The 12671-nt window shown below is 49.1% G+C and overlaps 1 protein-coding gene and 1 long non-coding RNA gene across 2 annotated transcripts in view; one reads left to right on the top strand and one right to left on the bottom strand.

The window, feature by feature from the left end:
* Positions 1 to 5499, top strand: part of LOC116942778 (dual specificity tyrosine-phosphorylation-regulated kinase 4-like) — a 24971-nt gene extending 19472 nt beyond the window's left edge. The window contains exons 9-14 of the mRNA XM_032955037.2: positions 445 to 526; positions 1262 to 1431; positions 1901 to 1961; positions 2629 to 2731; positions 3410 to 3634; positions 4644 to 5499. Coding sequence (XP_032810928.2) covers positions 445 to 526; positions 1262 to 1431; positions 1901 to 1961; positions 2629 to 2731; positions 3410 to 3634; positions 4644 to 5355 — 1353 coding nt within the window. The 3' untranslated portion in view covers positions 5356 to 5499. The remainder of the gene's footprint in view (positions 1 to 444; positions 527 to 1261; positions 1432 to 1900; positions 1962 to 2628; positions 2732 to 3409; positions 3635 to 4643) is intronic.
* LOC142924754 (uncharacterized) lies at positions 4752 to 12671 on the bottom strand. The gene is made up of 2 exons (XR_012941840.1): positions 10950 to 12671; positions 4752 to 9074 (listed from the first exon to the last, which is right to left on the bottom strand). It is a non-coding gene; the product is annotated as an uncharacterized LOC142924754 (long non-coding RNA).

The following is a 12671-nucleotide window of genomic DNA, read 5'->3' as shown; positions in this document are numbered from 1 at the left end:
TGCCCGTCAGCTTCAATGCGGCGAATGGAAAACTATGAAAGGCAAATGCATGGTGGAAAGTGTCACAGAATCCATGCGCGTTGTCGGTGATTTTTCGGGACTCATAAACAGGCACTCGTACAGCTGTGAACTTCGTTCAGCTCTACTGTTGGAACAACGGTGATCAGTTGTCGATAGCGCCATCCCCTTTTACTTCGACAATGTCTCAGAGCTATTAACACGCGATAAGCCACTCGCATCTCTCATCTTAACGGACTTGAAAGGGGCACCCCCAGTGATAGTTGTCAGAAAACAGCAATTGTCACTGAGACTGATGCTTGGCAAGAGCGCGCCACCTCTTTTGATTCCCTGTTTAATATGTATTGTGGTACATGATCGATCCACTGCTAGCTGAATTCTATCAACATAACCTCTGAGTGTGAATCCCATCTGCCTCTCTTCTAGAACAACATCATGGTCAAAGACTCCGTGGCTGGCACCATTAGGGTCATGGATTTTAAGACCAGCTTTATTGTGGGAAGTCAACGTGAGTGACCTCATCTGCGTGTGTGAGTGTCTGTGTGTGAGTAGCGAAAATGCCCAGCCACCGCATCCCCAAGCAGCTTTTGATCAGCCAGATAAATAGGGCTAAACGGGCGTGGCACGGGCTAGAGAACAGATTGGCTGATGTGGTACAGAAGGATGTGGAGCTGATTGAACTTGCAATGACTGCTACCAGCAGTGCCAAGATCAGCCTCTATGGAGGAAGATTGTGAGGGACCCTGCTGGGTAGTTGGAGGCAGTTGCCCTCACAACATTGAGCGGAGCGCCGGGCGGCTAAAATGTAATGAGGTGGCACAATGGAGAGCAGTTGGTGCATCTGCCAGTTATCTCAGTCAGTCAACCCATAGCACCTGGGTCTGTTCCGTGACCACCTACCAGTGGGCCTTCGACACTTCACGTCTTCAAAGTACACCTAGCATAGCACAAGTACCATGTTGACGTCACCACCACTTAGTGGTGAATGGCGGTTATTGTGAATGTGTTTACCTATGTCTGTCTGTGTATGTGTCTGTGTTTGAGTGTCTGCGTGTCTGTTGTGTATGGGGGTCTATGTCTGTCTTTGTGTGAGTGTCTGTGTGTCTGTGTGTGGGTATCTGTGTGTGAGCATCTGTGTGTGAGTGTCTGTGTGTGAGTATCTATGTGACTGCATGTGTGATGACGATGCTGTTAAAGGCTAAGAGAGCACAGTACATGTATTTTTGTTTTTGTCATTGTGCAGCCAGACACGGTGATGCCCTGCCATACATAGCTCCGGAGATGTTGCTGGGCTATGATTTAACCTGCACTGCCGACATTTGGTCACTGGGCTGCATTGTAGCAGAGATGGCCACTGGAAAGAAATTATTCCAGCCCAACAACGAAGACGATTTTCTTCTGGCCTGCATGGAGGTATTTCGCACATAATGTCCACTCGTGGGTTAGGGGGGGGGCATATGGTGATTTGGCGAATGATAGCTGTTGTGTGCTGTGTGCGTGTTTAGACGTGTGTGTGTGTGTGTACATGTGTGTACACGGTAGTGTAGCGGTTAATAGTGCATTGTGTACAGCTTGTTGAGATGAGTCAATTGCCGCATCGCCGACCATCACCAGACCATAGTACCCTGGGATACTATGGTACCCCGGGGTACTGCCATGAGGTTCAATCATCTGAACTGGTCCCTAGGCCTCTCCTAGATCAACTCAGCTTCAAATAAGTACCTAGTTTGGTGTATGAAGTACCTGGGGCAATGTGATCAACCATGCCCTCGTGTGCCACAGTTCCGGCCTCAATACATGCTGCTACTTGCTTACAGCACTTGCCCCAACAGTCTACTGAGGCTTTATGATTGACCTCTGTCTTTGTCTGAACCGTGTGCAGAGGCTGGGTTTGCCACCTAGAAGCTTCATACATGCCGCTCCTTACGGATTGATATACTTTGGTAAGTTAAAAGGGGTGGCTTTGGGCTGTTATTGCGTAATTCCAACGGAGTGATTTGCAGTGATTTTTTTCTGAGTAGGAGGGTTGGTAGGTAGATGGGTAGGTGGATGGGTAGGCGGATGGGTAGGCGTGTGCGTGGGTGGGGGGCGAGGGGGTGGCGGGGATAAGTGGGTGGGTAGGTGGGTGAGTAGGTGAATGAGTCCAACAAACAAGACCACACCTCAAAGGTGGTACCGGTCGGTAACGCTGTGGTAAGCAATGCCAACGGAGGGAAGGTCAATTTCAATACGCTATTCCCATCATGGGGCTCATAGCCACCACTGAGGCCAATGGGTGCGAGGGGCTGGTAACCCCTCCACCTTAAATTGAATTACCACGGCCAGTCATCGCATTCAGGCTGTCCCATGACCTCCTGCCAGCGGGCTTTTGACACTTCAGGTGGCCTTAAAGTGCACATAGCCTGGTACAAGCGCCATGGTGATGTCACTGCCACTTAGTGGCGAATGGAGGTTGTTGTTTTTGAGTAGGCCGTGGAGGGGATGGGTAGGTGGGTGAGTGGGTGGGTAGGTGGGTGAGTGGGTGGGTAGGTGGGTGAGTGGGTGGGTAGGTGGGTGATGTGGTTTGTAACTATGTATATCTCTCTCTTCCGCTGTGCATGGCTCCTGCAGGTGGTTGGAAGAGACCATACAGCCTGCCGGGGAGCTTCCCACTACGCTCTGTGCTCAAGAGCCAGGACACGGAGTTTGTGGACTTTATCAGCCTCTGCCTCCAGTAAGAACTACCCCCTCTCCCTCTTCCATATTCCCCCTGCTGCACCCCACGAGGATTCCCCATCACTCAATCTCCTCCAAATGATTGGTGTTCACTCTCCATCAATCACCAGCTCCACCCTCTCATTCTTACTCATCACCTCCTGGGCCCAGAGTTGGTGGACTGTGTCCATTGTTGCCTACAGTAGATACAGTAAGACAACCTCCCGCCTGCCCATCCCCCTCTCCCACGCCTCCCCACAAGGATTATCATATCAGTCACTCTCCTTCAAGTGATCATTACAGAGACACCCATAGACCCCCATTTTCTTCTTCCTCTTCGTCGGATCCAAAAGTCCAAAATTTGAATCACAAAACTCTAGAACATGTGGAGAATGTGGTACGTCTGGGCCACGTCGTCACCGTGTCACAGAAGAGGTGGAGCTGATGTGGTACAGGAGGATGTGAAGCTCAGTGAACCTGCCGATGACCTGTACCAGCAGTGTTAAGATCGGTGTCTGTGGTGGAGGCCCATGAAAGATGCTACTGGCAGTGGCAGGCTAGGTGTATTTTTAGGCTACTGGGCAGTGGAGTACTCCCCGCTGCTGGTGAGAATTCCTGGGCCTCGTGGAAGAAGGGAAGGAATGTAAATCCTTGAAACGTGCCTCTCACCACGTGTGCCCCGCGTGTCTCTCAACAGATGGGATCCAAATCTTCGGATGACTCCCACTCAGGCGCTCGCACACAGCTGGCTTCAGAACATGGCTGAGGTCTATGATCAAGAGGCAGCCACGGTCACCACCAGCACGAACATTACCACCGCTACCACCACCGCTGCTAGCAGTGTGCAGGGCCTGATCATGCTGAGATCCAGAGAAGAGGGCTCCGGAGAATACGATGCAAAGTCTGGAGCCGCTGAGCCACGGTAAGCAACTCTGCATGTGTCCTGTGTAAGTGTTTATTATTTTGTATCATTATTACTACGTTTGTTCACCCAGGATGAACATCATTGAGTCTCAAGATAAAATATTCAAGAGGGCCCTGCCAAGTTTTGTTCGCAGTAGGGAACAAAGTTGCTGTGTGTGATCCCAATTGAGTGCTTTAGAGGTCGATTTTGATCCAATACCAGTTGTATTGTATTTGTGGGTTCAGTTTTCGGGGAAGAAGCTGCTGAACCCAGAGGAAACCCATGCAGAACGGGGGGAGAACACAAGTGTATTCCAGCCTACCCCACGTGTACATTCAGCTGTAGACCGATTTCTTTTCCATAATTGGTTTCTGGGTGAGCCCACATAACCATGCGGGCATATCTTCACCATCTAACCCTTCATTCACCATAAAATGCGTTGAGGTGCAAGATGTGATATGTAAGTGCCTCATTGCGTTGTAAAGCACTCTGAGATGTCATCGAAGTCAAGATGGGCAGCTTTATCTAACACGAATCACCATCAGATATTTTTACAACAATCGTGCGTGGGTGATGCGGCCCAGCGGCAGCACTCTTGAGGTCCCGCCATGGTTATTACTGCCATGGTGGGACGTCAAGACATGATGCACCCTGTCCTTTGCAGTGGATGTTGAAGATCTCCCCTAATGTCGTTCAAAACGAGTAGGCCATTGTGTGCCAGGGGTCATATTTGCCCCAATTAGAATATATCATGAAAACAAAAAGAAATCATGACAAATTACTTAGTTGGAATTACAAAGCAAAGCTGCCTGCTACTGTGACACTACAGCAGACTGGATGAGACACAGTGGCACATTCCTTCATGATAATCTTGTCCCATCAGAATGACAGCTCTGACATCAAACGTACTAAAAAAAATTCATTGTGATTAAGCTCGGTTTAATCTGCCACAACAACGGGAGATGGGGAGGTGACTGCAATCTCTGCCATAGCAAAAAGGTGTCATGTCGTGCGTGTGTCTTCCCAGAGTGAAACCGGTGCAGCCCACCTCCTCACTTGCCCAGGCCTCTGAAGAGGAAACAGAAGTTGTGGTGGAAAATGAGGGAGAGCAAAAGACGGAGGTGGAGGAGGAAGAGAATACAGAGGAGGAGGATGAGGAGACAGATGAAGAGACAGATGAGGAGACAGATGAAGAGACAGATGAGGAGACGGAGGATACAGAGGAGGAGACGGAGGAGGAGACAGAGGAGGAGACGGACGAGGAGACGGACGACGAGATGGACAAGGGGGGAAATATGATGGAGATGGTGATGGAGGAGATGATGGTGCAGAAGGTTGAGAAGTTAGAAGAGAATGAGGTGAAGGTGAAGATGGACGAGGAAAAGATGAAGGTGGAGGAGGAAGAGAATACGGAGGAGCAGGATGAGGAGACAGATGAAGAGATGGAGGATACGGAGGAGGAGACAGAGGAAGAGACGGAAGAGGAGACGGAGGAGACGGAGGAGGAGACGGAGGAGGAGACAGAGGAGGAGACGGACGAGGAGATGGACGAGGAGATGGATAAGGGGGGAAATATGGTGGTGGAGGAGATGATGGTGCAGGTGTTTGAGAAGTTGGAGGAGGAAAAGGACATGAAGGAAATTAATAAGAAGCGAGGGTGCATGGCTCGTGTGGGCAGAGCAATACGCTCACTCCTGCACCGCGTGCTACTGTGCGGTGGCCGGTCCACCCCACAGTAGGGATGGTAGTGGTCGTGCATCGGTGTAAACCACGACTGCTATCACCACACCACCCACCCTCCCCCCGTGATACACATTTTTAGTCTATTGGTGTACATATTTCCTTGGATACAATGCATTTAATAAACCGCCCTAATTTATTCATATTTTTGTTCAGAGTTACATTATTGTTTTACTTGTGGTGTGGTCAGTGGATATTGTTCGGTGAATCCAACCGAGACAAGGATTTATTGGAAAATCTGTGGCTGCTGATTCTCTGCTGGCTGGAGACTGCAAACTCACCCAGAAGCCAGGCCACAAGGACTTGGGCTCAGTGTTAGCGGCAGTAACAACCGACTTGCTTTAAATATTGCTCCAGAAGAGCACCATCCTACTTTGGCTCTTCGGATGGTGCAGGTTTTAAAAAGACAACTGAATGTGTGCTGTCTTGTGTGAAGTATGGCAACAGTTTCCGACAATGCCTGTGCATACAGAGAACGTCATGACACATCCAGATTGGGTTCCTTTGAGCTTGGTGCAACCGTTTACAGTTATTGACGATTGAGAAATGCAACATTTGTCATCATCGCGTACGGTGATTAAGTATAATATGCTGGCAAATCTCTCCTTAATGTCGTACATGTTTTTCCGAACTGTGAAAAATGTATGATTGAATGTTGCCTTCATGTGCAGATGGCAATATTTGTTTCTGGTTCTGGTCCAACAGTGACCGCTATTGGATGCTGTGTGCAAAAAAACGTGTTATGGGAGCCAATAGTGGTTTGGATAACAAACATTGCATCGTTTAAATCCAGGAAATCACTGTGTGGATTTCTCAGTGTTCATAATGGTTTCAAATGAACCACACATTGCAACAGCGCATTCCAAATGGTGTCGAATGCACCGCCTGTAATCTGGTTGGTAAGAAACACGTTTGGTTTTAAATGGACAGAACTCGACCTTCTGCATTATTCTTCATTATGGACCCCGATTTGTAAGCATTAATCACGCAAACCTTGCACCTGATTTATTTGAGTCGCTGTGCTCACGAGCAACAGGGCTTTTGTGGCGAGGTTTGAATGTACCCCCGGTTAGCACGGTTGGCTATGTACGCTGCAAAATAAGTTTAACAAACATAAGTTGTAGAAAACGTGTGACTGCACGCACTGGACCGCATGATGGTGTTAAGCGAGCCGACCCGATGAAACAAATAATTTCAGGGAATCAAATAGCAAGTGTGCAATCTCCCTTCTGGTGGGCATCAAGGATGAGCCATACCCTGGCTTGCCAGAAGAAGGCAGTACAACAAAACTGTGGAATATACCTGTTCCATTTGCGTCGGACAGAATGTTGCCCCCTGCTCACATACGCGGGACATTTGCAGCAACTCATTAAGTGGCTGCAAATATATAAGTATACAAATATATAAACACATACAGTAAAATCTTGGATTGTAAACATAATTCGTTCCGGAAACGTGTTTGTAATCCAAAGCACTCGTATATCAGTTGTGATCACGTGACGCTCGCCAGACAAAGCATATACGTACACCACTCGTATTGCAAATTTGTAAGTAAATGTAACTGCAGAGAGGGGTGAGCATCGGCTAATCAGAGGAGGGGGAGGGGGGAGCTGTCGCAACTGGCGGGAGGGTGGGGTGAGTGGTTGAGTGAGTGGTTGAGAGAGAGGTTGAGTGAGTGAGTGGATGAGTGTGTGAGTGAGTGGATAAGTGCGTGGCTGAGTGTGTGAGTGGTTGAGTGAGTGGCTGAGTGAGTGGCTCAACTGCCTCTCCCCTCTCATCCCACTGTACTCCCCTCCACACACACTCACCTGTCTCTCCCCTCTCATCACACTCAAGGCAACACTTACCTACCTCTCCCCTCTCTTCCCACTCTACTCCCCTCGACAAACACATTTGTCTTTCCCCTAACTCTAAAACCCTCCACACACTATCCTGCTTCTCTCTCGTCTCTTCGAACACTACTCCCCTCCACAAACTCAGTTGTCTCTCCCTTCTCATCTCACTCTCGGCCACATGTACCTGTCTCTTCCCTCATCTCACTGTACTCCCCTCCACACAATCAACTGCCTCTCCTCTCTTACATGACTGACATCACAGACTGGAGACAACTACGTCAGCAGCCACGGCCTGACCTGAATGAAATGCAACTCCTATTATTTAGGGCACAATTGTCCCAGAAATAGGAAAACGATGATGGTGAACGTTTTATTCATATACTAGATTACATAAACAAGCTAGATTTGAAGCTTTCGTGACTGCAGGAATCCATACTCTTTGGTTCTTTTGGTAAAGTCACGTAGGTATAAAATAAAATAAATCACGAAGTTTCGGGCGCAACACAAGTGTCCATCATCAGGTGGGAAAGCATGGTCTGCTGCTGAGGCAGACAGTCTGCAGACCTGATGATGGACGCTTGTGTTGCGCCCGAAACGTCGTGATTTATTTTATACCTACGTGACTTTACTGAAAGAACCAAAGAGTATATAAACAGGCAGGTTAGCAAAAGTTTAAATGGATACACGCTTGCGCTCTCAACAATATTAGAAACAGCAAAATATCAGGGAATATGCCAAGCAACGAATCTAAATGTCGCAATTTGGTGGCAGAAAATAAAATTATCACAATATCATAACCATTGGAGCCTAGTTTTTGGTGAAAATCTAACATGATCTTTTTTTAACTTCATTTTATTTTCATAGCACTCCTGTAAAATGTACAATAATATAGAAATAAAAGTGAGATCCTCAAAAATTGAGTCAAGCAGACAATCATATACTATAACACATAAATCAACAGTTGCGAATTGTTTCATAATTAACTTTAACCTTCTTTGCATGCCGTTTAAATTTGAACCTATTTTTTTCATCAATAATCAGTGGCATAAAACGAGAATATAAGAAATATCCGCAATAATATTAATTATACAGTCAAGAATCCAAACATCACAATATCCACGACATTGGAATTTGATGTATTAAAATAAAACATGCCAAAAAATTACCCGTACACATGACCCAAGCCGAAACCTACAACCCCTCACTCTTCTGTACTGAGAGAGGCCCCCACTTCTTTGAAACCCTCAGCAACAGACCTCATAAACATCCATAAAATCTTGAACCTACCCCTTTCACGCTCACCTTTCCGAGTTGATGATGAGCAGACTCACAATTGCCGAGATTAATTTAAATTTAATCAACAATTGTGCAGGTACTCTTTGGTTCTATTGGGTAAAGTCACGTAGGTGAAAATAAAATAACAAAAAATCACGACGTTTCGGCCACAACACAAGCGGCCTTCATCAGGTGAAGGGACGAGACTGTCTGGAGGACAGCGCTGGAGTGGAAGAAGCCACGCTCACAAAATCAGTGTTCACTTGCAAACCTTTTTGCATTATGGTGCAGTTAAAATATAGTATTCAGCTCATTAAATTAACCTTTTAACATTCATTTGAAATCATTTTTTAAATATAATAATTGCATTAATTAATAATTTTAATGTATAGTTCCCATAATATGAATATCCCTGATTTATAGTATTCTGCTGGTGCAGGAATGTGTTAGAGACTACTGTATATTCTGGTGAATCCAGTCCATGAACTTGGCGACTGTGCTCTAGACACCTGGCTTGTAAGCCCGTGCACAGCCAACGCTCCAGCTGGTGATTCCAGAAAGGAACCAGTGGCAGTTTGAGTCCTGGCAAACCAACGGCCCCCCAGAGTCTCCCTGCAACAGACACACACGACACCAATGTTAGAAGTTGACTGAAGACAAGGAGGCCTGATAGAGCGATAGGAAATGGCATGTCATGATACGAAAGACGGGAAATCAGAAGGCCCAATAAGTAGGTTTAAATGGTCAGTGCACAGAGCAGTACAATTGAGAGGCAGGCTTGAAATGTTCCGTGGGATGGGATCCTGAATGAGGACTTTGTTGTGGAAGGCCCATTCAAACTCGGCTCCTCTTGCTTAAAAACAAACACCTACAAAATTACCCGAAGATAAATTGGAAATATATTTTAATTACATGCTGTGTGTAAAATTTCACAGAGGGGGATTAATGCACTCAGCAGTGACTTATCTGCGTGCTCCAGTTCCTTCCACATATATACACACTCACCCATTGTCTGGGAACATCTTAACATATAGAGAAATGCGAAGCAATTGTTGGCGCAGGCTTACGGCCCTTGCAATATTCCAGCTTGGTCTTTGGCTCCTCAGCAATTCTGAGATGCAATTATAATGAAGGACGCTATATAAAATGAATCGCTGGATTTTTAAAAAAAATAGTTTAGCAAATGTGCTCAACTGTCAGTGACAATTTGCTTGATTCGGAAAAGCCGCATACTTCAGCAGGCTGGGAATGTGTTCACGTCGTGCTGAACAGGGAGTTGTGTGAGTGACTCGAAGCGTGGCTGCCCCTGTGGCGCACAGCTGATGCCCGCATCGCTCGTGCCAGTCTCCTCGACCAACGAGTAGTGGAACTACCCGCCGGACCCTGAGTCGATGCGACTCGTGTCATTGACAACCTGTACTGACCAGTTTGGAGAAGTATCGTTGAAAAGCATCGAACGGTAGCTTGAGAAGGTACAGTACAGACCGTCAGAGGTACTAGTGAAGCGTTTATTTGAACAACACTGCTTACGAGTGTGCTGCGACTACTCCCCTATTTGTCACTGACAACTGGAGTTTTGTGGTGAGCGAGTTCATACGGAATGAGGCGTGTGGAGTCTCTGAGTGTGGTGTCTCTGGGTGTGGTGTCTCTGCGTGTGATGTATCTGTGTGTGGTGTCTCTGTGTTTGGTGGCTCTGTGTGTGTGGTGTCTCTGCGTGTGGCGTCTCTGCCTGCGGTGTCTCTGCGTGTGGTGTCTCTGCCTGTGGTGTCTCTGCGTGTGGCGTCTCTTGAGTGATGCGTCTCTGCATGATGCGTCTCTGCGTGTGGTGTCTCTGAGTCATGCGTCTCTCTGCACCAACATTTGTGCGCCAAGTGGAATAACGACCGTTCTGCTCGCCAGTGCCTGAACCGTGGTGTATGCCACGCACAATCGGGTGGGGGAAGATAAAAATGCCATACGACGGACAGTGCGATATCAATACAATCCTGGTCTACGAGGATTTTTAGGGGCATCTTAGCCACAAAATCCGTACCTAGTAGACAGGTTACGGCCAGGGATTCCGAAACGAGAATTAGTCCTGTCAACTGGATGTCACCAATGCCCACCGTCACCGAAATTTGACACACAATTCCCAATGAGCTGCTATTCGCCGCTAAACATGGAATCTTAACGGGAGACAGGGCGCGAGATTTTAGGGGCAAAATATAAAAAATCGTAGCAGAAATGATGGTAGGTGTCAATAAGCACCCGTGCCTCTACCCCCTGTATTGTCCCAATTACGGCCGACGATCCCGCCGCCGTGGCAACGACATGATGGGCCAATTCCGACCACTGAACAGGTCGTAGAAGCCATCCATCACCCGGTAACACCCGACTCTCCCGCTGCGCGACCCAAGTAGAGCGAATGCCGGATGAACACGAACCGACGCCTGAGCCCAATGAGTGAAGTGATTGCAAGGACCGAGTGTGTGGTGTGCCGCGACTTGCCTGGAGACCTTGCGGACATGAGGGCTTCTGAGGAGAAGACGACGGCGATGGCGGCCGGGAGTGTCGTCCCCGTGCGGCGCGGCATCCAAGAGAAATGTGTCCCGCCAGCCCGCAATGGTAGCAGATGACCTGACCGCTCTCCGGGCGAGGGAATGTCCTTCCTGGGTCGTGCCTCCCTCGTCGCTCCGTGTCGCCTGCCCACCAGCTCCTGTCGTCCACCGAAACGCAGGCCTGCGTGGACTCGTCGTCCTCGAGCGCATCCAGCATCCCTGTAAGAGTGGCACACGCCAGCATCGTTTCTGGTGGAGGTGCGCCTGGATGCACTGCGCGATCTGCAGGGACGACAGATCATCCTCCTCTGTCAACAGCAAGACGACGTCAAGCTCCTGCGCCAGTGCAAGCAGCCGTTCAAGCACCAAAGAATCGACACCTGCTGGGTCCATCTTGGGGTACGCCTCCTGCGCCAATGACAATAGGGCACTTCAGAAGGCGAGGGGCGTCTCAGCCTCCCCCTGCTTACGTGCGGCGAACTTGTGGCGGACGGTGGACAGCAGATCGTAAATAGTCCCCATTTCAGTGAAGGCTCGCGGCAGTGTGTCCCTTGCAGCCGGTGAGGTGGCGTAGAATGACACCAAATAATCGTCGTCAAGAACCGTGGGAAGCACTCGTAGTGCCTCCACCTCTGTCCAGCCTGCCAGAGCGCAGTTGGCCATGAAGCACCGCAGAAAAGCGCACCCAGTCACCACCGGCGGCCATAAATTCCCGGACAAATGGCAGCCATTACTTGCATGATGGAAGTTCCAGCGGTGGCGTTGGCGGTTTTTCAAGTGTGGCGGGCTCTCTGTCCCGCCTGAACCGTAAAATGGCGGACGCGCGCGTGGACTGCGCGCTCGCAGTTCCCCCCGCGGGCGTTAAAATGGCGGCCGCGCTCTCGGACCACATGGCCGGAGTTTCCCGCGTGCGGGAAACAGCGACGATGGAGTTGTCGCCCCGCGGCTCCGATGTTCTGACCTCCCCCGCCGGATCTTCGAGATCTAACTCCGCGACCAGCGCTGCTGTGGCTTGTAAAAGCTCTGCGAGGCACGTGTGGCATATCCGACGCTCTCCCTGGCGGTGGCAAAGATGCGGTGCCGTGCTTTTCTTGCTGCTCTGCCGTCGTCTCGTTAGCCTTGTCTGGAGTAACCATCATCGGGGCAGTCTGGGGTATGATCCCCTCGTCATCCTCGTCATCCGAAGAAGGCTTGGTAAGTTGCCATCTTCTTGTAAACATAACACCTACCCTAGGCTTATCACTGAGTAAAATGTTACCACTTCTGAGGCCAGTTGTAGTGTGTTTACTTCGGCGCATACTGAACTTGGAGGCAACACTTTTTTTTAACACAACGGGTAACTCTGACAGGATAATAGCATGGGGTAGTAATTGCCATGGCTAACTTAACTAACACTCGGAGAGATTATTATATAGTCGGACCAGGGTAGCCAACTGGCTGCCTGGTCCACGCATGAAGACCAGAGACCGACGACCGGGGATTGAGGATGGCGACTTCATTCCCAGAGTTGAACACCGTGATCCCTCTCGGGACCCCGCTTATAACTCCCCTGGCATAGCCGGCTTCGCCCTTGGCCACGCCTCCCTTCCAGAACCCTTGTGGGGTCTCTGGATCCCCATCACATGATCCCCTCACCCCCGACTGGGGCCCCCCTGCCCCCCCTCGCCC

The sequence above is a fragment of the Petromyzon marinus genome, chromosome 16 (assembly GCF_048934315.1).
Source record: "Petromyzon marinus isolate PM22_M1 ecotype Great Lakes invasive population chromosome 16, UKy_Petmar_22M1.pri1.0, whole genome shotgun sequence".
Lineage (NCBI taxonomy): Eukaryota > Metazoa > Chordata > Hyperoartia > Petromyzontiformes > Petromyzontidae > Petromyzon > Petromyzon marinus.
Note: the sequence above shows the minus strand (reverse complement) of the source record. Positions and strands in the feature narration are given on the sequence as shown.